The 24,198-nt window shown below is 46.5% G+C and overlaps 1 protein-coding gene and 1 non-coding gene across 12 annotated transcripts in view; one reads left to right on the plus strand and one right to left on the minus strand.

The window, feature by feature from the left end:
* SLC39A11 (solute carrier family 39 member 11) overlaps positions 1-24,198 on the plus strand; it is a 352,088-nt gene that overhangs the window by 195,072 nt on the left and 132,818 nt on the right. For all 11 annotated transcript variants that reach the window (XM_070226022.1, XM_023652126.2, XM_023652129.2 and 8 more), the window contains one exon: positions 19,595-19,765. In XM_070226022.1, coding sequence (XP_070082123.1) covers positions 19,595-19,765 — 171 coding nt within the window. The remainder of the gene's footprint in view (positions 1-19,594; positions 19,766-24,198) is intronic.
* Positions 1,572-1,678, minus strand: LOC111775827 (U6 spliceosomal RNA). The gene has a single exon (XR_002811806.1). It is a non-coding gene; the product is annotated as a U6 spliceosomal RNA (small nuclear RNA).

A 24,198-nucleotide genomic window follows, 5' to 3' on the forward strand; every position in this document is an offset into this window, starting at 1 on the left:
CTGAGGTGGTGATGGTGAAGCCAGCGCAGTCCTAGGAATCTTTTGGGCAAACAGAATTTCACTGGCGATGGAAAGGCTACGAACAGCGAGAACTGAGATCTTAGGTTGCTTTGTGCTTGAGTGTGGCACTGGGGAGAGAGATTTAGCTCAGTGGTTTATCAAAAACCCCATCTTTGGAGGCGATTTTTTTTGAGGGGAAGTGGATGGTTTAAAGCCACTTGGTGACATGAAAAGAAACGGAAGGAAGAGGATAGGAGAAAACCTAACTGAACATGAACTTCTTGGGGTTTGTGCTAAAACGTTGCCTGGATTTCAATTAGGCAGAGCACCTTCTTCTCCATCCCCAATTGGTCAGGTTGCCATGGCAACAGGCACACTGCTGTCTGTAGCTGCCCCACCCCCACCTGCCTCTGGCAGAGGCCGTCCTACAAGTTCCGCTAAGCCTAGACCAGACTTCTCTGCAGTCTCGAGGCTCCAGTGGCATAATGTAGGACAGATTTGGGTGGGGAGGTGAGAACTTGCCACTTCAGGTGGTTTCACGCTACACTCTAGTAACTTCCAGAAAATGTGCTAGGCGGCTCCGTCTGGGTTGGATGTTCTGTTCCTGCTCACTGGATTCAGGAACCGTATGCGCTAAGGCATCACAGGTTATCCTATGGGCAGAGCACACCTCTGTGCCACCTCCCCTTAGCACTCACTCACCCAGTGTCTCTCCATGGGTTCCCCTTGTGTCCTCTCAGAACAGGGTCTCTCAGAGTGGGTTCCATGGGCTTTCTCCACTGGCGCTCGTTCCCATGCTCCTGGTTTGGTAAAGGGAGGAGATGATGCAATCTGTCTTCCTAAGAGAGATTACAACAGGAGGAACATGTCCTGGGCATGAGGTGGTGTATTCCATTTGGTGCGAGGTGAATAAATGATGGTACGACTCCCAAGTGAAGAGCCCAGTAGATGGTTGGCGAGAGGTCTGAGCTGGACATACGAGCTTGGGAATCTGTTCTCAATCGGTTTTCCTGGATCTTTCTTTCTCCCCTAAATTGTGTTACCTAGAGTGCCTGTCATACCTGCGGACCCTTGAGCCCTGCCCAGGTCGACCATGAGCTCTAAGCATCAGCACTTTAAAAAAATTTTAAATATGATTTTTATAAAAGTTATTTAGGTGATGTTTCTTTTTAAAATTTTATTATGGTAAGAATACTTAACATGAGATCCACCCTCTTAACAAATTTTTTTTAACTTTTTATTAAGATTATGATAGCTTACAACCTTGCGAAATTTTGGCTGTACGTTGTTGTCAGTCGTGTTGTAGGCGCACCACTTCACCCTTTGTGCCCTCCCCCCACTCCCCCTTTCCCCTGGTAACCACCGATCAGTTCTCTTTGTCTCTGTGTTTAACTTCCACCTATGAGTGGAGTCATACAGAGTTTGTCTTTCTCTATCTGGCTCTCTTAACAAATTTTTACATGTACAATACAGTACTGTTGACTGCAGGTCCAATGTGTACAGCAGCTCTCTAGAGCTTATCTTTCAGCTCTGCTGAAATTTTATGCCCATTGTTTAGAACTCCCTATTTCAAAAATACGTAATGCTTCACCAATTTGGGTGTCATCCTTGCACAGGGGCCAGGCCAGTCTTCTCTCTGTCTTTCCAATTTTAGTATCTGTGCTGCCCAAGTGAGCGTGAGAATCTGCACTTCACTCAAGCTCCCCAGGTGGGGAGTTTTGTTGTTATTTGTTTGTTCATGCATGCTCAAGTTTGAGAACCACTGTGAAAGACTCTAAACATGGCCTGGGCCCAGTTTGGGTCTTGCGCCACCAGCTGCTCACAGACTGCTCCCCACACACACATGTGGCCTCGGCCCCCCACCTCTCTCTGTGTAGTAAGAGCTGCAATGTCCTGAGGATAACTGATCCTTCGTCCTCCAGCCCTGTGGTCCTTTTTCACGGTGCTGGTCGGTGATAATCTGAACATCTTGGGGAGAGTCTGTCTTTCCGGAGCCTTCATTTTCACAGGACATTTCTGCTTTTAGCCAAAGCTGAAAGGAGACAGGGCCCTCTGCAGCCATGTCTCTCCCCTTCTCTGAAGCTCTGCTGGATGGCATTTGTTTTCCGCTAGGAACCAAGCCATCCTTCCCCTGTCCCTGTGGTCGCTGTCTCAGGAGGGACTGTATGAGAAAGTGTGTTCCCAGCCTGGCGGACGATTCTGCCCTGCCCCAGTAAATCTTCTCCACCAGGCGGGGCCCGCCCTTGAACACGAGGGAGGCCTCCTTAGTCCCCACACCGATTTCCCTGATAAGTCCCCCTCCATTTGGTTTCTCATTTCTCTTATTCCTGTTATGCCAGATCCAATCTCTTTCTTTGCTCTGTTAGCTCCAAGCAACCTCAGGTCAGCACAGCCAACTTTGCCCATCAGCCTCCCTTCTGACCCGACACTTCCGCCTCGGGAAGCCGGGGGCTCCAGAATTCAGCCTCCCCACCTGGGACCCACGGGGAGCCCTCTCCAAGTCAGTCGGGCGTCTCGGCAGAGTGCCCACTGGATTCCTTACACAAACACAGCCACCCTGTGAAGATGTGGTGGCTCCCAAGCCTCAGACAGAAATGGTAGAGAAACAGATGAGATTCTCTTGCTGGGAGCTGCGTTCTGATGGGTTGATTGGTTTCCAGAGCAGGATTTGCCTCCTGACTGTTTCCCTCCTCACCTGTCTTTATGGTCAAATCCAGGGAGTAAAGAGTGGTGCGTATTCTTCCTGGCGATTAGCTGTCTGATGCTATTTCGTCAAACCATTATGTTTCCCTTTCCAAGGTGAATTTCTAAAAATTGTATCTATATACAATTTTTAAAAATATTAAAGCTGGGGCTGGCCCCATGGCTGAGTGGTTAAGTTCACTCGCTCCACTTCAGCGGCCCAGGGTTTCGCCAGTTCAGTTCCTGGGCGTGGACATGGCACTGCTCATCTGGCCATGCTGAGGTGGCGTCCCACATAGCACAGCCAGAAGGACCCACAACTACAATATACAACTATATACTGAGGGGCTTTGGGAAGAAGAAGAAGAAGAAAAAAAATTAAACCTGAGGAAATATAATGGCTTAATGAAATAGCGTTAGATATATTCTATATATAATATATAGATCATGTATGTATTTATGTATGTGAGTGTGTACATATATCCTCTATCTATCTATCTATCTATCTATCTGTCTATCAATCAGCAGTTTTCTCTGGATGATAAGCACACTTTAGGGATGCTTATGACCTGCTTTATTCCCATCTCCCTGGTTGTAACATTCTTTTAGGAAATGCCAACTGGTGTTAATATTAGCCTAAGTAAACTACATTTACATGAGGAAATCTACTATTGAAAAAAAGTGAACAAAAGGACAGAAAAAAACTAGGAAGTTACTTTGTGTTCCACAGCCAAATAGACGCTCTTAGAGGGCACCGGTCGGCTCCTTTTATTGATGGGAAGTCTCTATTATCTTTAGCAGCAAGCGATCCTTTCCGAAAGTTGAAAATGTCAGCATGCTGGTGGAATTTTGAAAAGCCCCGGCACGCTTCTACTCTGCCGACATGGGGCGTGGGGATTTGATGGTGCTTGAAGATTCCGCACCAGATCCTATCACAATGCAATTTTTTTCTCCTCCGCTGCGGACCTCCTGCTCTTTTGGATTTAAGTCAAGGACAGATTAGCATCCCTGCACACCTTTAGCCTTTCTTTCATGCTTTTATAAATGTAATACAAGTTCATTGTGGGAACTGCCACAGCGTGGTGTGTGTTGCCCTTGCTATGTGCCAGACAAGGCGGTCCACGCCTGCTCTCATCTACTCCACGGCAGTCTGTGGTAATAATAGCATCCCCGTTTAGGGGTAATACCATCATCCCCATATGGCAAATGTGGCAACTGAGGCATAGGGGGCATCAAGTGGCATCTCCAAAGCTGCATCACCAGGAAATGGCGGGGCTGGGAGAGCAACCTGGGTGGGTGGGGGACCACCGCTTTAGAGTGAGCGTCCGCAGGGTCTCGTTCTCCAGAACCAGCCTTCCCTGCTCCTTTCTACGCAGCGACACGGTGGGTCCTCTGTGTCATTACCTTGGAGAAAAAGGGAAAGAGAGAAGCCTGAAGAGGTAAGAAAAGCGGAAAGTGCCAGAGAGCCTGCCAGCCAAGGACTTTCCCTTTGTCGCCCTGGTTCGTGCCTGCTGGAGGACTGGACACCTTCAGCCAGCACACCAGCAACTTAGGCTGTGTCCACCTGTGCCCCTGCCTGCCCACACCCACCACCCGTCCTTTGCCTTGATTGACAGTCCCCAGAAGAGGATTGGGAGAAACTGCCAGACCGCCTCTAATCAAATAAATTGATCATGGTCTGCATGTGGGCGCAAGTGCATATTCTCTCTGTCTCTTTCTTTCAAACATACACACACACACACACACAGAATGCATTTGCTGACATGGTGAGTGACGGGAAACTTCTGGGACTCTCAGCCGGTGTAGCTTTCTTCTGTGTTAATCCTGGCAAGGGCCACAGACGGCTTCCGTGTCTGAATCACATTTGCTGATCTAGTGAATGGGGGGATGGTGGCAAACTAGCAACGTAGTGCAAGACTCGCCAGGAATTTCCACCATCCTGCCGCTCTAGTTGTGCCCGCAGGTTTTTCTTTCCTCAGTCTGCTCCCCACCCTTGGCAGAAGTTTGCCATCATATGATGTGATGTGACTTGGGTTCATTTTCATGGAGAACACCCAGTTGGGAGAGTGGTTTTTCTTTGTTAGTTGGGACCCCATTCTTGTAGAAGTCGTCTTTTTCCTAACAGCATGGGTGGCTATGCTGAAATTTACCTTTGCCCTCTGTTGGAAATGTTTCTTGTACAGATTAATAGCGTGAAAATATTGCCGGGGAAATATTTAGCTAATTAAGAAAAACTTCTGGAGACAAGCATTTAGCTGCATTTAATAATGTGTAAATTATTTGCCTCTCAATGATATGCTAATTGCTCCTTACTTATAAGCCCATGCTGCTTGGAAATGAGCCCACCTAACTATGAATGCCCATCAAGGCTTCATCTTTCTAGCTTGTAGGTTATGCTAACAGAGAGGTTCTTTTCAACCAAAAGCATACAAGTGCTTCTGCTCATTGCAGATTCTCTGTGGCAGAATATCTTACATCCTCTCCGCCAGAAGAGGGACTTTCTCTGCTGATCCTTGTGGAGTGGTTTCCCATTTGCTCCCACACTTTATCTATTGGAATTCATCCTGGTTAGTAAACTCATCTGTTGAGATGCAGCTCACCCACCCGTCCCATCCCCACATGATCCCTTGTCGTTCTCTATGTGATTTTCTTGAATCTGCTCAGTATCTGGAAGCCTTTGGTCTTGGTGAGGAAGGGCTTGCCTGTGAGAAAGAAGAGGAAGGCAGAGGTGGGTCCTGTGCCCACTTGCACACGCTTCTTCTCTCATAGGTTCCTTCATCCCTAAACCTACTCTTCTCTGGATAGGATTTGGACAGGGTTGAAATGTTGGTGACCAAGGACCAGGACTGGCCAGGTCAAGAAGATTGGCTGCTTTCCTGGGCAGAGTGGTTAATCTGCCAGAACTCATGACCCGGGGACCATTGTAAAGAACTGGTGATTTGCAAGGGCAGCAAGCCTGGGGAGAAGATGGACCTGAGTCTGGGTCTGAAGGTCAAGTTCGAGTCCTCTTTGCCCTCAGATGTCTATTTTGTTCTGCAGCCTGGGGTGAAGCCTGCAGAGTTAATAGTCACTTGAAGCTAGCTAATTACTTTGTAATTGCAGGGTTCTTGCAGAGACCAGGGCTAGGCAAGGCTTGGAAAATACAAGATGGCTGAAGAGTTGAGACTGCCCTGGTGTCTGGAGGTCATGAGTGCTCCAACAAGGCTGGTCTTGGAAGGGCACCTGGCATCATGGCTGATGAAACGGGACAGTCTCAGAACCGCTGCTGGGAGAATCACTGACGTTGCATGCTCCGGTGGTTCTGGTATGCCAGTTGGTGGACCAGCTGCATGAGCCGCACCCCAGAGCCCTTTACAAATGCACATTGGCAGGCTCCTCCCCGAAAAATGCTGATCCCATGGGTCTATGGCTAGAGCTGAGGATCTGGATTTTTTAATTCCTCAGATGATTCCGATATGAGGCCAGTTTTGTGAAGCACCAATCCAGTCCCTTCAGGAGACTTCCATGACTGTGAGGCTCCTAGAGCAGGTGGATTTTCCCTGAAACCTCTTTCTGTCCCCACTTGGAGGTGAGGGGGTGCCATGTAGAGTGAGCACAGTGGACGCCAGAGTGGCAGGTGGTCAGATGCATCTTGAGGCGTCTGCGTGGTGGAAGGAAGTGTTCATGCCCCAAATGCTTCGGAGAATGAGTAGCTCGAGGGAGGCCTTTTAGTGGAGGTGGTGGCTAGGCTGGAGGGGAAGGATATTGAGGAGGTGTGGTTGGTGGAAACAGCCCAGAACTGGCAGTCAGGAGACCTGGGTTTGACCCCCCATCCTGCTGCTTTATACCTGCATCATCCTTAGCAAGATCACTCAATATTCTAGTCTGGATTTTCTTATTTTAGTCAGAACCTTTTTGGTTGCTGATGACAGGAATCAGCTCAACCAGCTGAAGCCAAAGAGATTTTATCAGCTCACTAGTGGGAGGGGTATTGAAAGCTTATGGAATCAGGGAGAGCTTCAGGAAGAGGCCTCAGGGTCTGGAATGGGGAACTTGGCACCACTGAGATGACGTCGCCACCTCGTGCATTCCCCTTGTCTTTGCTTGGTGTGGCTGAACATCAATCCACGGGGCAGTGTCCACAGGGCAGTATGCACAGACCAAGGACTCTGATTGGCTGGTTTGAATCCTAAGTCCACCCCTGAACTGACCACTGTGCTCTGGAGACCAGATCAGGTTTAGAGTCGGGGTGTTGAGTTTCTAGAGGTCTAAGGCTGAACACCTCGGTCTTCCCCATCCAAGTTCATGAATCAACTGTAAGAAGCAAAGGAGGCAGATGGAAAGAAAAATTTTATCTTCATTCCCAGTGAAGATTAGATTAGAGGAAGTGGCTTTGATATCCGTCAACAGTGGGATTCACAATGGTGAACCACAGAATTAGGCTGACTTACCCGCCAACTCACAGACACATCTGTGGGGCCCTGTGGGCTCTGGACCCTGTAAAACTCGCAGCACGAGGATTAGACCAGAAGACGTGCCACCTTCGGGCCCCCTAGCACTCAAGGGAAGAGTGAGGAGGCTGAACCACGCATGTCTGGTTTCTCCGCGCAGAGTCATCTCTCAAGAACCTCATTCTGGCCCCATGCGGAGGGGTGAAGGGTGAGACAAAAGGCCAAGCGTATTTAGGAAAAAATCCCTCATGGAAACAAGAGGAGTGAGGAGGAAGCATTCCATGCTCCACCCAGCAAGAGGAAAGACTGGGCACTTACATGAAGAAGCCAGAGTTAGGAAGAATGGCTGGGCGGCTAATTGGAAGGAAGAATGTCAGGGTAGGTCTCAGAGCTAACCCACTCCTTATCTGTAAAATAGGATTTGAAAGAGCCATGGAATTATTTCAAATCCTGTTTTACAGACATAGGATTGAAATATACCATTTAAACTGAGCCCGAAGAAGGAAGGGCTCAGAAACCACTCATAAAGGTAGCATTCACATCACAGAAGCCTCAGGACAAGAAGTATTGGCCCTTTCAAGTTCCAGCAACATTTGGCCAATTTTTAAGTGACGATTTATAATTCCTGTCTAGCTAGCTTTTACTATTCTAAACACCAAAGCTTGCTAGAGGCCAGGAAAGTAACTGATTGTGCCTGACTCTGAAATGGTTTGGACAATAAATACGTCTTCTAATAACAAAACATCTTGAGTATATATTCTTGGTTCTCCATTTGGCTACTGGAAATTCTACATTGTGCTCATCTTGACTTCTGGTAGCTAAAGGAAATTCGGTGAGAACCATTGATACAGGAGAATATATAATAGTGTGGAATATGTTCAAGCTTTATTGCTATGTAAAGTTGTGTTTCAAAACAGTATGATCCAATTTAAAAAATGTGTACATATGTGTGTGTGTGTGTGTTCGTCTACACACGAATAGTGTAAATACAAAAAAAAGATGTCAGGGTTTCTTGAAGGTGGTCACCTCTTTGTGCTTATCAGTATTTTCTGTATTTCCTATAATGTCTGAGAATTTTTGTATTGTCAGAAAATATTTTAATAAATTTTAAGGGAAAATAGTGCTTTTTATTTTAGGGCACAAAGAGATGTCCATTCCTCTGGGCTAATGAATCTGTTTCTCATTTAGTGGACTTTCTTATTTTATGAACAGTTGGAATGTGCTGGCCCAGAGGCTCATCTTGGGGAATTTCTTGGCTTAGAACAGAGTTCTGTAAACACTGGCACCGGAAATAGCCACTCTATTCTACTCCCTGGGGATGAGCCATCATTTGGCCAGCTGTGTCAGAGGCTGTCTCTGGAGGCATGGAGTGTTAGCGCTGAAAGGGGCCCCGAAGTCTAATTCAGCTCATTTGCAGTTGGAAGAAGCTAAAACCTTTAGAGGTTGGGACTTTCCTAGGGTTTTGTACCAAAAATTGGATATAGAGTTGGCCCGAGATGTCTATGCCATGATGCCATTCATTTAATTGTGTCTTTCTAAAGAGAGACGAAAATCTGGAGCAAATTTAGTGTAGACAAGTATATTGAAGACCTGGCTGTCTAAGGACATGAATCAGCCTTCCTACGGTGGCTTTTCCCTACTCCTTCCTTCCCTCTCTCGCTTCTCTCCCCCTCTAGTTGCTTAGTTCCTGAATCCTTTGACTATGTTTGGGACTCTCCCTTCCCTCCACTTTTTGAGTCTTGGTGGAAGACAGAGCCTGTCTTTCAGGATAGGAGTTGGACTTCCAGCCTCTCTTCAGGTAGTGGTGACCTTGGCTTGGTCAGTTGGATGGGTCTGCTAGCAAAGGGGACAGCTGTTCCAGCAGGAGTGGCCAGTATTCTGGGCCAAGAACTAAGCTGGGGCGTTTGGTGTCTGGCATTGGGGATAGAGGTGCCACCCCGAGGGTGTTATGGTGGCATTTTGTCAATGGAGCAGGAGGTTGTGGTCGCCCTTGGCCCTGTCTGGGTTCCAGGATGGGTTCTGTGGCCTTCCTGAGTTGGTTCCATGAGCCCCTCAGTACCCTTCCGATGAATGAGTTGGCTTCTGTTGCCCCCACCGAGGACCATGCCCGGTTAACTCTCCCTACTGAAGCCAGACAGGGCCGGAAATTCTCCTTCGCATCTAGGCGAAGTCTCTTAGCCTTCTTTTAACAAAGACAAAAAGCAAAAACTGAACCTTCAGCCTTGTGCTTATCATTCTTCCTGTGTTGATATCTCCAGCGATTATCAGTTGTTTGCATCCTGAAAAGCAAGAAAAGCCATAAACTAAGAAATGTTGATGGAATTTCAGTCTCACTTAAGCCTTTTTATAGCACATTTTCCTTTGAGTTGTGCAGCTTTGACAAAAGAAAGACTTTGTTTTCCTATTGTAATTTGCGGAATATAATACTCTTTGTTAATACTGGCAATATGGATACTCTCTTGATTATAGCAGCTAAAAGTTTTCATTAATCCTGTCATGTTTTGATTCCTGGAGACCGACTCTTAGGATAAGACTGAAAGTGCTAGATATAGATAGGGGGAAGGATTATATAGATACAGACCCCACACAGACCCTACACAGACTCTATATGGACGTAGGGAAAAATGAGAGACTGCCTTGGTTTGGGGGAATTTGTTTTTCTCTCAATTCTTTGCTGGTGGTTGCATTTCCTTGTGATGGCCCATAGCCTCTAAGAAAAAAAGAGGGTTTCTATTTGATGTGGGGAGTTGATGGTTGCTATCAAGACAATTCAGTTACTTTTCACCTTCTAGTTTTAAGTTCCTGTGCCTTTCCCACTGTGTGTTTGGAAAAGAGAAATATCTGTCCTTCAGTGCCCAGCTGTTAATGAGGCTCAGGTACATCCCTGTCTGCTGCTTTGAGACACCTAATTAGGCAGTAATATTTGGACTGAAGTAAATTGAAGTACAGAGGAAGGACCTCGACTAAGTTGTAGTTGGGTGGTCTAAAACATTAATTTTTAAAATTAAGCCTGTGTCAGAATTACCTTGGGGTGAGAGTGGAGGGTCATGTGGCTTGCACCGTGCAGGTTCCTGGGCCCTTCTTCCAGGGGTTCTGATTTGGTAGCAGCCAGAGCGGAGTCCAGGAGTCAGTGTTTGAGGTGCTGCCACCGTGAGCCTGCCGTGGATGGGCTCCACTCCCCACTCGGAGATCCAGTGGTCTGGTGGTCTTTATTCTCAGAATTACAGGAGATGGCAGAGCTGCATAATGTCAGTGGCGAAAGTGAGCCAAATCACAATTCAGTTAATATTAACAATTGGACGTGAGCCTGAAATAGGAGCTGTTCTCTTAGATGCCTCCTCCCTGACCTGATAATTTACAGCTTATACGTTAAGCAAGGAGCTACCGTCTTTGTGGGAGAGGCCGAGTCCTTTCCAGAGCTCTTATAAGCATGGTGTTCCCCCAAATGCCCTTTCTCTAATGAGTGTGCCGGGACTCTTTTAAAGCAAATGCCTTCTGCTGGTGGACCCCCAGAACCTATGGTGGTCCTTCCCAGTGGGGCGTTTGTGCAGGGCGGGCCAAGAAGAACTGTAGAGACAGCTCTGGTGTCCACCTGGGATTTATTTTTCGACCACAATTAATTCATCAGGAGTGAGTCCACATTGATAAAGTAGTTGTTTGTCCCTTTAAAGTAGAAGAGCTGACCTGGTAGGTGGGCGTTTTAATCTAGCTGGAAATTTTGGCTCTGTTGACTGAGAGTAGAAATGATTACCTTACTTAGCTATTTGGAACAAGCGACGTTTTAGTGGGTGGTTTGCTTAATGGATGAGAAATCTTTAGCTAATAGTGAACCCATCTCTTCTTCTAATGTACATTTAATTTTTTTACCAATTATGCAAATCTATTTGTGTCTGTGTTGTCGCTAAGCAATTGCTTATTCATAAGCATCCAAGGTAAGGCATGGATTGCTTTCAATGCCTGGAAAATAGGCGCTGACTGAAAAGACAAGAGAATCGAGTCAGCCTGCTTACACAGGCAGCATTTGACCCTCTGAAAAGCACGTGGCTTGTGATTATTAGAATGATAACTGGGGATGTCAATTATAGTTACAAAGATTGGAAGTAAGTTTATCAGCATGTTTCTTCAACTCCAGATGCTTCTCTGCCTAAAGCTTAGTAACTAAATCTAATAAATACTTCAGTTATCTTTCCGTGAAGTTTCCTTGGTCTCTAATGGGATCTTTTCCTGCCCTGGGTTATAATGACTCATGCAGCACATCCTTGAAAGGTTCTGCACTGAGACGAATGCATGGCTGCTATCAGAGTCAAGTGCAGTCAGTTCGCCCACCTTGTCCCCCTCCTAGAACTCAGACCCTAAGTTGGGCAGAAGTAGGACTATCAGATAAAATACAGGATACCAAGTTAAATTCAAATTTCAAATAAGCAGTGAAAAGTTTTTGGTATAAGTATATCCCATGCACTGTTTGGGGGCATACTTATACTTAAAATTTTTGTTTTATCTGAAATTTAAATACAACTGAGCACCATGTCTTTCTATTTGCTAAATCTGGAAACTCTAGCAAGGTCCTGTACGCACTGGATCCTCTTTGCTCTATGTACTGTTTGCAAAGCTGCTGTGTTGCTTACGAGAATCCAGGGTTGTGGAGAGAAAGACTAAGAAAGCAAGAGAAGTTCTTACATAGCCTCTACTTTTTTTTTTTAGTGAGGAAGATTGGCCCTGAGCTAATGTCTGTTGCCAGTCTTCCTCTTTTTGCTTGAGGAAGATTGTGGCTGACCTAACATCTGTGCCAATCTTCCTCTGTTTTATGTGGGATGCTGCCACAGCGTGGTGTCATGAGTGGCACCAGGTCCACGGCCGGGATCTGAACCTGCGAACCCCGGGCTGCCAAAGCAGAGCACGCAAACTCAACCACTACACCACAGGGCCAGCCCCGATATCCTCTACTTTTGAAGAGTGTTGTTTCATATTGAGAGAGAAAAGTAGCTTTTGGGACCATATCAGATAGTGGATAAATAAAGCAGCTAACGCTTTTTTTTAAAAAAGGCTGAACTATGATGTCTTGAACTCTCAAAAAGGAATTTGAAAAATACAGGCTGAAACTCCAACTTGGCCAGGTGGAAACATCTGTCTGCTGTGCGGTAATATGTGCTGCTGCCAGCAAGGTCTCATTAGTCACTGACAAACCTAAGTGGATCACAGGAAAATTACCCGTGTCTGTAAGGAGTTAGCTAATCACATTATCATCACTTAAAGAGACCTCGTTTGGACGGAAGATCTTTCACAAGAGAGGAAAAAAATATGCCTGAAACTATGAAAATTGTTCAACTTTACTTATAGTCAGAGAAATACAAATTGAGGGAAATGTCATTTCCCCCATAAATGAATACACTTATTTTTAAAATGAGAAATACCCAGGCTGACTAAGAAATGGCATGAGAACTTGTAGACTCTGCTCACAGGAGTGTAGATGGCCTGGCCTTTCTGGAAATTAATTAGACAGATGCATCAAGGCCGTTTGATCAGCAGTTCAACTTCTGGGAACTTTGTCCAAAGTCCTGATTGTTTATATAGGTTAAGTTTTTGCAGTGATATTTATGGGGAAAAAAATTTAAAATAGCCTACATGCCCAATGGTATGAGAATGTAAATATAATTTGTATTGCTTGAAATACTTGTATGGGTTTTTAATCATATGGAGGAAATGCTTGTGTTGTGTTTAGTGGGAATGAAAAGCAGTCTACGGTTGTATAATATGATATCTCAGTTATGTAAAACCACATGGGAAAGCATGGAAGGAAGTACACCAGACTCTAAATATTATTTTTTTAGGTGAGGTGATTATCTGTGATTTTAATTTTCTTCTGCATACTTTTAGGGTTTCCATGGTGGCTTTAATGTGCATTTATATCTTTATGATCAGAAATGAGGTTATTGGCAGGAGTATTTTATTTGGGTCACTTGCCCAATGGCGAGATGGACCAAGTGGCTGACCAGCCCCGCCTTGACCACTTAAACCCATTCAACTTATTAAATGGATAAAATTTACATGAATGCTCTGCTGCTGGTTTTATGATGAGACTTCATGTCTGCAGCATATGTGTTGGCCATGCCAAGGGGTTTTGGAGGATCTAAGGACACTCCTGAGTGAGTCACCTTGTGAGGCTCAGAGAAGCTAAGGAATTTCTCCCCGGGAAGGCATCATGAGCATCATTTTTCCTTCCCTCTTTTTATTGGCTCTTGACAAACGATTGACTGCATCATATTGCCAATCCACAGCGCTCCCACCTTCCCAATTCCTGAAGTTGACTCCCATCTCAAGTGTCCAGTGGGGTCAAAAGACAACATTTAAGGCAGAAATGTTAAACAGTCAGAATCACCCCCTTGAAAATCCTTTTGCTCCCCACACCACCAGGACTTGGTCCCTAGAAAGATCAAAAGTCAAGAATTAATTATTTTTGGTTTTCTCTCCATTTCAACTGACGCCTCTCCTTTTTTGGGAAATTGAAGCCAAAATTAGTTTGAAGAGGTGGGTAGTGGAAGGTGGAAAGGGAGCAAGGGGTAAATGAAGGGAATTTTCTCTGTTTATTTTCAAATGCATATACCTGCATTTGCATTTGCAAAATGCAGTGTGTGCTACAGCTCCACCGGAGCTCATGTGCTAAGCTCTTTTTCCTGAGATAGGTCAGCCCCTCTTACATGTTCCAATGGTATATACGAATCATGAAGCCATAAATAATGAATTAGTGTCTGAAATCAGCGGTACTTTCCTTTGGTGGGTGCCCATTCTTGGTGGGAGGGAGCAGAAAGAGCATGCCCCCATGTGGCAGAAGAGAGGCACTGCACCTTTTAGCATCTGGAAAAGAAAGAATGACCCTTCAAACGAATAAAAAAGAAATGGTTTCACAAACAATAGCCTTAGAAATAAGCCAAATGCCCTTGAGCCATTAGAAACTAGAGGCTAAGAAATTTGGAAGATATTTCTGTGTTTTAAGTGAAAGAAGTGAAATATGAAATTGTACTTTTCTTGTGCCAGGCACTGTGCCCTGAGGCAGAGACAGCATTTGCCTGAAGCCTTATGGCTAATAATTGACGGAGCCACAATCCCAGAGTTGATGGAGCCATGATCCCACAGTTGACAGAGCCACAATCCCACAGCAGCCAGTGTGATCCAGCATCTGTTCTCTTCACCATTTGGCCTGACTGCAAAAAGGCAAAACATAAACATGCATGAACTGGGCAAGGGGTAGGGACAAAGGATAGGCGTGTTAAAAGTATTGGGGATGTTTTCTCTTTGGGGAATGGTCTTTAATGTAGTTATGTTTACAGCTTTACAAAAAGGAAACAGGTGAGGGTTGTGGATAGGTTTAGTTTTGAATGTCTGTGAGCTGGGGTGACTTTTGCCAGGACTGGGAGAACCACCTTGGCTCTGTCTTGAATTTCCAGGTGACTGTCAAGAAGGGCCTCCACGGGCCCTGGCTTCTCTAGGTGCCAGAGTGGATGCTAACCAATGTTGAGTAATTAGTTCAAGTTCAAATTCAGCGTTAATTATATAAAGGAAGCCATTCTCGTCCCGTAAATGATGAAAGAAACAGAAACAAGTTCTTAGCAAGCATTGTCACACTCGTGTTGCTAATTTCTTCTTCCCCAAATTATGCGGATTCTCTGGGAAACAAGAAGGAAGGAGAAACATAAGTAAATATAAGTAAAGATCCTCCTCTTTCCCTGCTTTTGATCTGCCTTTTGATTTCATTTGTGCATGTTTAGAACCTAGTGAAGACACATCGTTGACTACTCTTTGTTTTCTGTTTTGTGACCGGGGTTTAGAAAGAAAGTGTTTTTCCAGGGATTTGAAGTTTTCTGTGCTGAGCAGATGAGGATTTGCCTGTTTGTGCTAATTCAACCAAGTCATCTCCAGTGACATCTTGGGGATATTTTGAAAGCTCTCGTGGCTGGTGATCTGTTAATCAGTGTTGCCGTATTCATTGGAGACTGAGGTTCCATCACTGGTCCTGTTAGATCTGGTCAGTTGCATCATCCCGGGGACGGCAAACATCCTGTGTTCCTAGTGGGACCGGTCCCATGGGTTATGAAAACAAAGGTTAATGTGGCATTTATCTAGCAAGATGTTCTCAGTCTGAGGTCCTCAAATCCATAAGGATTCAAAAATTCTTTCAAAATCATCTTTCTGTGTATTTTTTTGCTGGAGAGAAGATTGTGGCTTCCATCGTGCTTATAAACATCACTGCTGCTCTAGAATGGTTCGGAGCCACCGATCAGGGCTTTTCACATCGCAGGGGAGGAAGCTGAGCCCTGAGGGAGAGGCGGCTTACCCAGGCAGCGGGGTTGGCTTATGGCCCCCAGGCTGTGCCTGCCGGACCAGGTCTGCTTTTGCTCTATGACACAAGGTGTTGGGACAAGAATCACATCCCTCGTTTGGGGGAGAGGAAACCAGGAAGCGAATGTGTCACATAAGGTCCCCCGGTGAGTCAGCAGGAGAAGTGTCTGTTCCCCTGTGGTCCTCATTCTCAAATGCAGCAACGAGGCACCTCTCCGGGGGAGACGAAGCGGGGGGATGACAGGCTGAGCCCCAGCAGTGGGTCCCTTCTATTTGTGGATTCATAGATGCTTGAGTTTAAAAAAAATTTTTCTTTGATGATGAGCAACTTTGAAGTCTTTCCTTTCTACTTTCCTGAAAGAACGGTAGCCCTGTGTTGCATGCCTGGTGTGAATGTTTCCTACTCACAGCTGCTTTACACTTAGGAATAGTAGGTCTGGTGGGTTAAGAAACGATATTTTCGTGAAACCTCTTCAGGTGTGTCTGTGAGAGGGCGTGATTGTAGATACGAGATTTCCACTGAGCCCTTTGCCCTCTGGTGTCAGTCAACGCCAGCTCGCCAGACCCTCTCTGCATCCTGAACTGCTCTGAACTAAACATTTGGGATTTCAAGCCCCGAAATGTTACTGCAGGGACTGCTCCCGCTGCCCTTTTTGGTGAGCAAAGGAGCAGATCAACACTCCCTGCCTCCACCCCCAGTCAACCGCAGGGCCCTGGTTAAGAGGCGGCCTCTGGACCCAAGGGACCTGGTTTGACTCCTGAATCCATCTTGGACTGGCTGTGACCTGGGACCAGTTATCCAGCTCTCTGCTCTCCAACTTTCTCATTTGTTAAAAGGGATGATCTCTCCTTCCTGGGGCTTTTGTAAGGCTGGAGGATTAAAAGTTCTCAGTACCACCTATTACCCTATGTTGCCGATGATGTTTTCCATTTCTGAATCGGCTGACATCGGCTGTTCCATCCCTGAATATCCTTCCTCTTTGCCGAGCCCTACTTCAAAAGTGCCCAAACTTTTACTCTTTCAAGAAATCTTGCAGGCTCTTGTCACTCTGGCCCACCCCTACACTCCACACTGGGCTTGGCAATTCCCTCCATTGACCGGTCACCCTTTGCCCACGGTGCTGGCGTTTTCCTTGTTGGTGTGCAATGGTTTAACCAGCCTTACCAGGAGCGACGAGAAGATTCATTGCTCAGGATGCATCTGTACTCTCTGTAATGATTTGTTTGGACTCATTTTCCTCGCTGCAGACTCATTAGTGGCTGTTCCCAAATGGTGGCTTATTTAGCTTTCACAAGGACATCACGCATTCACACCCTCCTGTTTCCCACTAGGGAAGGCCCTGACACCAGTTTTCACACGTTAGGACCCCAAGGCGAGGCGTGTATCTTTACCTCGATTAATAACTCTTTATGCTTCTCGATATTCCCATTAAACATGTGTATGGTGCTGGAATATGCTAATGGTGCCCCATCTCTGTTGCTCTCTGTGCGTTATTTGCAGGATATTTGGAGTCCAATCTTTTTTGTGACACTGACAGAAATAAGCGCAGCCTTCAGTGCTTGTTAGAGAGTGCATTTCTGTCCCTTAGATTTAAAGGAATTTATTCGTGTCTTCCCTGTCTGTCCTCTCTTAAATTATAAAGCCCCCAAAGGAAGAGTTTTGGGGTTCTTTTTGCCCCTATCAGCCCACTGGAGAGCATTTAGGTCAGGTCTCTGTGCTCAGTGGAAGCCCGGGGAATCCGTGGCGTTCACTGACTGGTCCAGGAGACGGCCGAGCGCCCTCCGCACGACGCAGCTTATTAGCTCTTTGGCAGCACTGAGAGCTCTGCTCTCAGCTTTGGTGTTTATGGGCTTGAAATCCCAGATGTTTAGTTCAATTTCCCGACCAGCCACTGCAGCCTAAGTCATCAGATATTGTCAACTTAGAATGCGCAACACATTCCCCCATATGTGTGTAGATACACACACATGTGCGAACATACATGAAGGCTGTCTGATGTCTGAGGCAAGAAAGAGGGTTCCGAGCAGCAGTCGTGTGCTTGCACGCACACACACTCACGCACACAGTGTGGATACCACACGGTGAGGATTTAGCTTCGCCTCGAGCACTGTCCACTTGAGACAGCTGCGTTCTCAGAGGCCGGTTTTGTGAGTTGTGGCTGCTGCCCCTTGGAGGGCTGGCGTCCGTGCATTTCGGAGGACCCGGAAAAGACCTTGCTCCCTAACAGCGCTGAGGTCAGCTGTTTGTGAGAGCACCAACTGGGACCCGGGGAGGGGGAGTCAACCTGCTCTTTGGCACTCCTTCCTCTTGAAGCTGCACTGGCTTCATGTGAGGAAACAAGCACAAAAGGATTTTCCGAAGAAGCGCTTTATCCTTTGCATGTTTTTTGAGATATAAAACAGTATTCCACTTGGGCAGGCCCATCCAAAAAGGGCATCAAAGATCCGATCAAGTTTACCTGGTGAGATCTGGTCTTTAAATGAAGCCCCCCAAGGGAGAAGGTAAACAGCCTTGCCTTACTTTGTGACTAGGAGTAAGGAGAGGCCAGGCCGAATGCCATGGTCGGGGAGAAAGGAAGCCACACAGTTGCCTGTTGTTTCTTAATTTGCCTTTGGGAAAATTGTCTGCAACTTTCAGCTTAGAGGTGAGAGTTCTTTTGCTTGTAGAAAATGTGTAAATAGAGAACAGCACTAGACATGCCACGAGGGATCTCTCCTGCCCTTCACAGTGACGTCCGCTAACTTGTGCAGGGATGTCTTCCCACAGAGCAGAGTGTCAGCCAAGCTTCTGCTGTTTCCTCCAGCCTGGGGAGCCATGGAATTTATCATCCAAACCAGGCCACTTCTGAGAGTGCCACGGGACACTAATAATCCCCCTAGGGTAGCAAGCCAGAACTGGAGTGCGTGGTTCCCCTGCTTCTGGTGGAAAACGTGCTGGGGACCTGTCTGTGACATCTGAGTTAGGCTTTGCGGGTGCTTATGATAGAGAGACCCTCCTTCCCATTTGTGCCACCACTCGTTTAAGATCTGTTCCAGACCCTCCTCCTTCTGGAAACCTCTCCCACAAATCCGTCCGGATGCTCCACCTCACTCGTGTTCTGTGTTTCAGATCTGGGCGATTTGCCTCCACTAGGAATAAACAAATAACCCAGGGGACTGTGGGTATTTGGGACAATCTGGTCCTAAGAAACGACACCCTTCAAATATATATATATATGATTTTAGGGAACTTTTAAAAGGAGGCTTAGTTTATGAAACCCAAGGCCGAGGTTCTGTGGTTGGCCCATGAGGGTTAGAATATCCTCTGGCACCGAGGCTGGCCGTGTGATTTCCTATCTCTGTTTGTCCATGTGTATCTGCTTCCTTCTGTCTGTCTGTCAAGCTGCTTCCTCGTTCCACTCTTGCGTGGTCCCTCATGACTGCCTTGACATTGTGGCCTTTTGGACTCAGAACCCATGCTCAAGCCACCGAGTCCTTCCACAATCCAGTGCTGCATCTCTCGGGAGAGAATCTGATTGGCTGAGCCTGGCATCTGAATAGGTTCCGCCTGAGTCGGTGTGACCAGGACAGCAGGTCGCTTCTGATATAATTCTCTCAGGCTGTGGGAGACAGGGGACATGTAACAACAGCCACAGTCCACTCACAGCACTGAGTGCATGTAAGCCCTTTCACGCAGTCTCTCATTTAATCCGCACAATTGCCTGTGGAATAGGGGCTATTATTATCCTGTTTTGTGAATCAGGAAACTAAGCCACAAAGAGGTTAAACAGCTTGTTCGGCATCACACAGCTGATAAGTGGATGAGTCAGGAAGTGAGCCAGGCAGGCTGCTTCCAGAATCTGTGCTGCCAGTTGTTACTCAATTTCTCTTAAATAGGCATTGCTAGGATACCCCCATTTTCATCTCTTTTATCGTTTTTAGTACCTGTACATTGGGCACTGAATGTCTATTCGGTGAATGTTTGCTGAATGAATGAATGAGTGAGTGGAGGAATGAAGGAACAAACAGAAGATTACACGGTCCATCGGGAAGTTAGGAAGGAGGCCATTTGCCTGTCTTGAGAGCTTCCTCCTGCTCCTGCTTGTCCAGGTACCCAGGTGTGCATTTTCAAAACCTCTCTCTCTTCCCCTCCCTCTCTTTTTGCTCAGACAAGAGTGAGAATGGGGAGGCCTATCAGAGGAAGAAGGTGGCGGCCACCGACCTTCCAGAGGGCCCTGCTGCCCTCGCGCCTTCTCGAGGGAACCTGGCGCAGCCCGGCGGCAGCAGCTGGCGGAGGATCGCACTGCTCATCTTGGCCATCACCATCCACAACGTGCCAGGTGAGGTCTTGCCCCGAGCGGTCCAGCCACCTGCCTGTGGGCCCCGTTGCCTGGCTGGAAAAGGGGCATGGGCCATCATGGGGTGGGTCCTTTTTTGAGGGGGAGGAGTACAGATCTTTCTTGACTTTATTTTTTGGGTTACTTGTTCTAGATTGATCATCATATGGTAAAAGTTTCTGTTCCAGTTACTTCAAACAGTTCCACTCCTATTTCCACCTATGAGTTCCTTTCTTTACCTGTTTGGTTGCAAGTCATTTGGAGCATAAATTCGTAACTATTGCATGACCGTTGTGGAGTGCGCTGTTTATAAACGCGGCATGTCTCTGGTTCTGCCTAGTGTTCTTTTAAAATCTTGAATTCGATAAAGTTTAATGCTGATGTTTGCCATACCTGCTTTCTTCACATGGGCATCTTTCTGAAATGTCCTTGCCAATCCTTTCCTTTTTAGCGTTTTGGAGTAATTTGTGTCTTTGGATTTATTTTAATAGAAAAAAATGTATTTGTGTTCTATTTCAAAAATAATACGTTTCATTTAGAGTAACTAGAAAACACAGATAAGCATAAAGAAGAATAAAGATACTGTAAAAAAAATAATAAATCAAGGGAACCTGAGGAAGTCCTTGGGTTATGTTTTGGAATTCCAGCTCTACTATGTACCCGTTGGTTTGTCGTGACAAGTTCCTGAGCTCTCTGAATGTTGGTTTCCTTATCTATGAAATGAGCATAATGCTACTACTGAGGTAACCGGCATATTATTTACAAAATAAACTGCATCTATCTTGGTAATTAAATAAGATGATATATGTATACGCGCACACAGATTGGCTTGGCCATATGAGCAGGTGAATCATGGTAGCTGTCATTAGTGTTAAGGATGCTCCTGTCCTCCTTTCCAGCTGTGACTTCCTCGATCTTGAGTCCTTAAACATTCTGATCCATCTCTCATTGTTTTGGAACTCAAGTGTGAGGAATGACTTTGCTCGGGGAGCATCCCCAGGTGATATATTATGAGTCCCTGCATAGTTCATAATGTCAACCTGTGACCCTATTACAGGAGCAATGACTGGATTGGGCAAAGCTTGCTAGAAGCACATGTGTCTCTTTGAAGCTCTTATAGGTGTTGCTCCAGTTTCTTCTGGCTTCAATACTGTGGAAGAAAGGCTACAGCCAAACCGAGTTTATTCCTCTGTGGATAACTTGATATTCTTTGGCTTGTACATTGAAGACTTTTTTTGGTCATCTTCAAAGAATGAAAATTTCAATATGTTATGTGCTCCAGTATATGTTAAATCTGTCTAAACCACTTTGTGTCCAAGTACTTTTTAAGCTCAGATCTTTCTCTAGATGAGACGTACTTTTCTCTATTGTTTCTATCCTGATCTTAGGACTTTCTAACATATGATCATATAGGCTGGTTTGCCCCAGATTTGACTTCAGCATCTATTTCTCTCTTGTTTCCCTGTTGGCTTGTTTCCTTTGGGTTGTGAGTAAACTCCTTGGGTTGGTTTACTAGAGCTTGCTTTTCTGTATGCCTCGAGATGAGGTCTTATGTCGGACCCCAGCACACAAAGTGGATTCGCTCTGGTGGGAGGGTCTGGTCACATTCACTCCAATATCTTAAAGAGCTCATTGGAAGACCGAGGGCTCTGCAGAGGACAGCTTGAAAACCTCTACAGGCCCTTTCGACCTGTTAAATGCTAATGACGAGAGAAGAGAAGTTACATGTGTTGTATTTTCAGCTGTCAGAGTAGCTATGTTTCTGCCATTTGAGACTCCGTGAACCAGCTGAAAAAGAAGAAAGATCTGTCCAGTGGGTTTAGAGCCAAGCGAGATAGCCATCCTGGCTTGAGGTATCCCATGGCCGTTCTCTGTCTCCCTGCAGAAAAAAAAAGTATTGTAAGATCCAGGTCTCATAGCAGTGGGCTTTGAGCAGCTGAGAATCAGCTTCCCATACCCGCCCGCCCCTGCCCTGCTGTGTCCCATATGCTCACCTGGAATTGTTTCCCGGCTCATTTTGACAGAAGGTCAGGGAGAGGCAGGCAGCATACACTCTCTTAAATGTTTTCTGACTCGAGTGAGAACTTGGATTAAGGCCAGAAACAAGGGTGTGTTGGTGAGATGATGTGTGGAGTGACACCAAAAGTCGATGATGCTAAGTCAGCACGGATTCAAATTGTACTTCTTCCCTAACAGGAGACCCTCTTCTGGGTCCTTGGCATTTCCAAGTCCAAGTTCAACCACGTGTCTCTTTTTCGGTGAAGGCAGTAGGATCTTTTGAAATGAGGGCCGAGTGGCTCAGAGGAATCTCAGCTGCGTTGGCTTCATCAGAAGCGCAGTGGTGACAGTCACTGGCTCAGTAAACTGGAGAGCAGCTGGCTTGCCTGGATCGAGAAGTTAGAAGGGAAATTTCTTTCCCAGGCTTGCCTTTATTTTTTTATTTCACCCCCGTCTCCCCCTTTTTCTTTTTTGAGGAAGATTAGCCCTGAGCTAACTACTGCTAGTCCTCCTCTTTTTTGCTGAGGAAGCCTGGCCCTGAGCTAGCATCATGCCCATCTTCCTCTATTTTATACGTGGGACGCCTACCACAGCATGGCGTGCCAAGTGGTGCCATGTCCGCACCCGGGATCCGAGCCGGCGAACACCGGGCCGCCGAGAAGCGGAACGTGCCAACTTAACCGCTGCGCCACCGGGCCGGCCCCCAGTCTTGCCTTTATTAATTGTACTTTAATAATGTGTGCAGATACTTGAGTTGTGTCTGTCATAAAACAGACCAAGCTCCCTGGCCTCCCATAACTGTTACAGGAGGGGAGATAGGCAATGAACATAGCAATAGTAAGTGAATTATATACTGTGTTAGCAGGTGGTTAATACTATAATGAAAGAAAAAGTTCAACAGAGCAGAGACGATGAGGGGTGTTATAGGAAAGAGTTGCAATTTTAAATAGAGTGGTCAGGATGGGTCTTATTGAGACCTCCTTGCATTTGAGTCAGCCGTGCTGATCTCTGGGGACAGTGAGTGTTCCAGGGAGAGGGAGCCACCAGTGCAAAGGCCCTGGGGCATGAGCCTGTCCGGCACCTGTGAGAAGTAGCCAGGAGTCCAGTGTGCATGGAACAGGGAGAATGGGAGGGAGAGGAGTACAGGTGAGGGCAGGGAGGTCAGCCCTGCCCGAGGTGGAATGCGGAGGCCCTTTTACTCTGTGGGAGATGAGCCACCCCACGCCATTTGACTTGTGCTTTAAAGGGTTCTCTCTAGGTGCTGAGTTCGGACTGGACTTTAGAGGGGCGAGGGTGGAAGCAGAGAGAGCTGTGCAGAGGCCACTGCGGGAATCCAGGTCGAAGATGACAGCAGCTCAGACCAGCATGGTAGTGCTGAGGGTGGTAAGCAGGCATCCCGTTCTGGTATCTATTGAAGGGAGAGCCAATGAATTTGCAGATGGAGTGGATGTGGGACGTGAGAGAGAGAGGAGAGCCAGAAGGACCCCAAGGTTTCAGGGCTGACCAGCTGCGAGGACGGACTTGCCGTGCACGGAGATGGGGGAGACCGCAGCTGGAGCAGGTTTTCGAGGGAACCTCAGGAATTCCGTTTGGGACTGTGAGGTTTGGTTGGTTGCTGGTAGACATTCAAGTGGGGATATAGTCTAGGCAGCTGGATATGTAAGTTTGGAGTCGGGGAGTGAAGAAGTCTGGATGGGAGGGATAAATGTGTGGATCATTGGTGCTGGAATGTTATTTAAGCCTAGGACACTGAATGCAATCACCAAGGGTCTACATACAAACAGACGCAAGGACCCCACCGTGGCTCATTCCTGGAGGCGCGAGCTTCTCACTCCAGTCTGACGAGTTCACCCGCCCGCAGTCCTTTGATGAGAATCGTTCAAGAGCCTGTCTGTCACCAGCTTGCCTTTGAAAAGGTCTCTTCTTTCACATTATCCTTTATAGTTTATTAAAAATTTAACTAGAGCTTTGACATTCCCTGAGACTCTGGGTTTTAAGATAGACTTTTCACAGCGACTAAATGGATAATTGATTTTTTTGAAGTTTTTTGTCTTTGCTGGTTCAGTTTTCTATGTCCTGGGGATGACATTTTGTTTAAAAAAAAAGTTTTTTTTAATGTGGAAGGAAAAAAGAGAGCTTGTTAGTGAGTATCCTGTCCCCTGGAGGTTTTTGGAGTGCAGGACACCCACGTAGGCCTGTGCGCACACCCAGGGCACTTGGGTTAATGTTTAATTGACATGTGCAAGGACAAATGAGTTCTTAGACCTCTGTGGTTCACAATCCTCGGGAATCTGATCAGAGCTATGGACCCTTTCACGAGAGAAGGTTGCACACACAACAGTTTGCAGGCAGCTTTGGGTGTTCACAGACCTCGTGAAGTCTATCCACACCCCTAGAGCAGGAAAGAACCCACACTTTAGAGAAACAAGTGTGCAGGT

This window comes from Equus caballus, chromosome 11 (genome assembly GCF_041296265.1).
Source record: "Equus caballus isolate H_3958 breed thoroughbred chromosome 11, TB-T2T, whole genome shotgun sequence".
NCBI classification, from domain to species: Eukaryota; Metazoa; Chordata; class Mammalia; order Perissodactyla; family Equidae; genus Equus; species Equus caballus.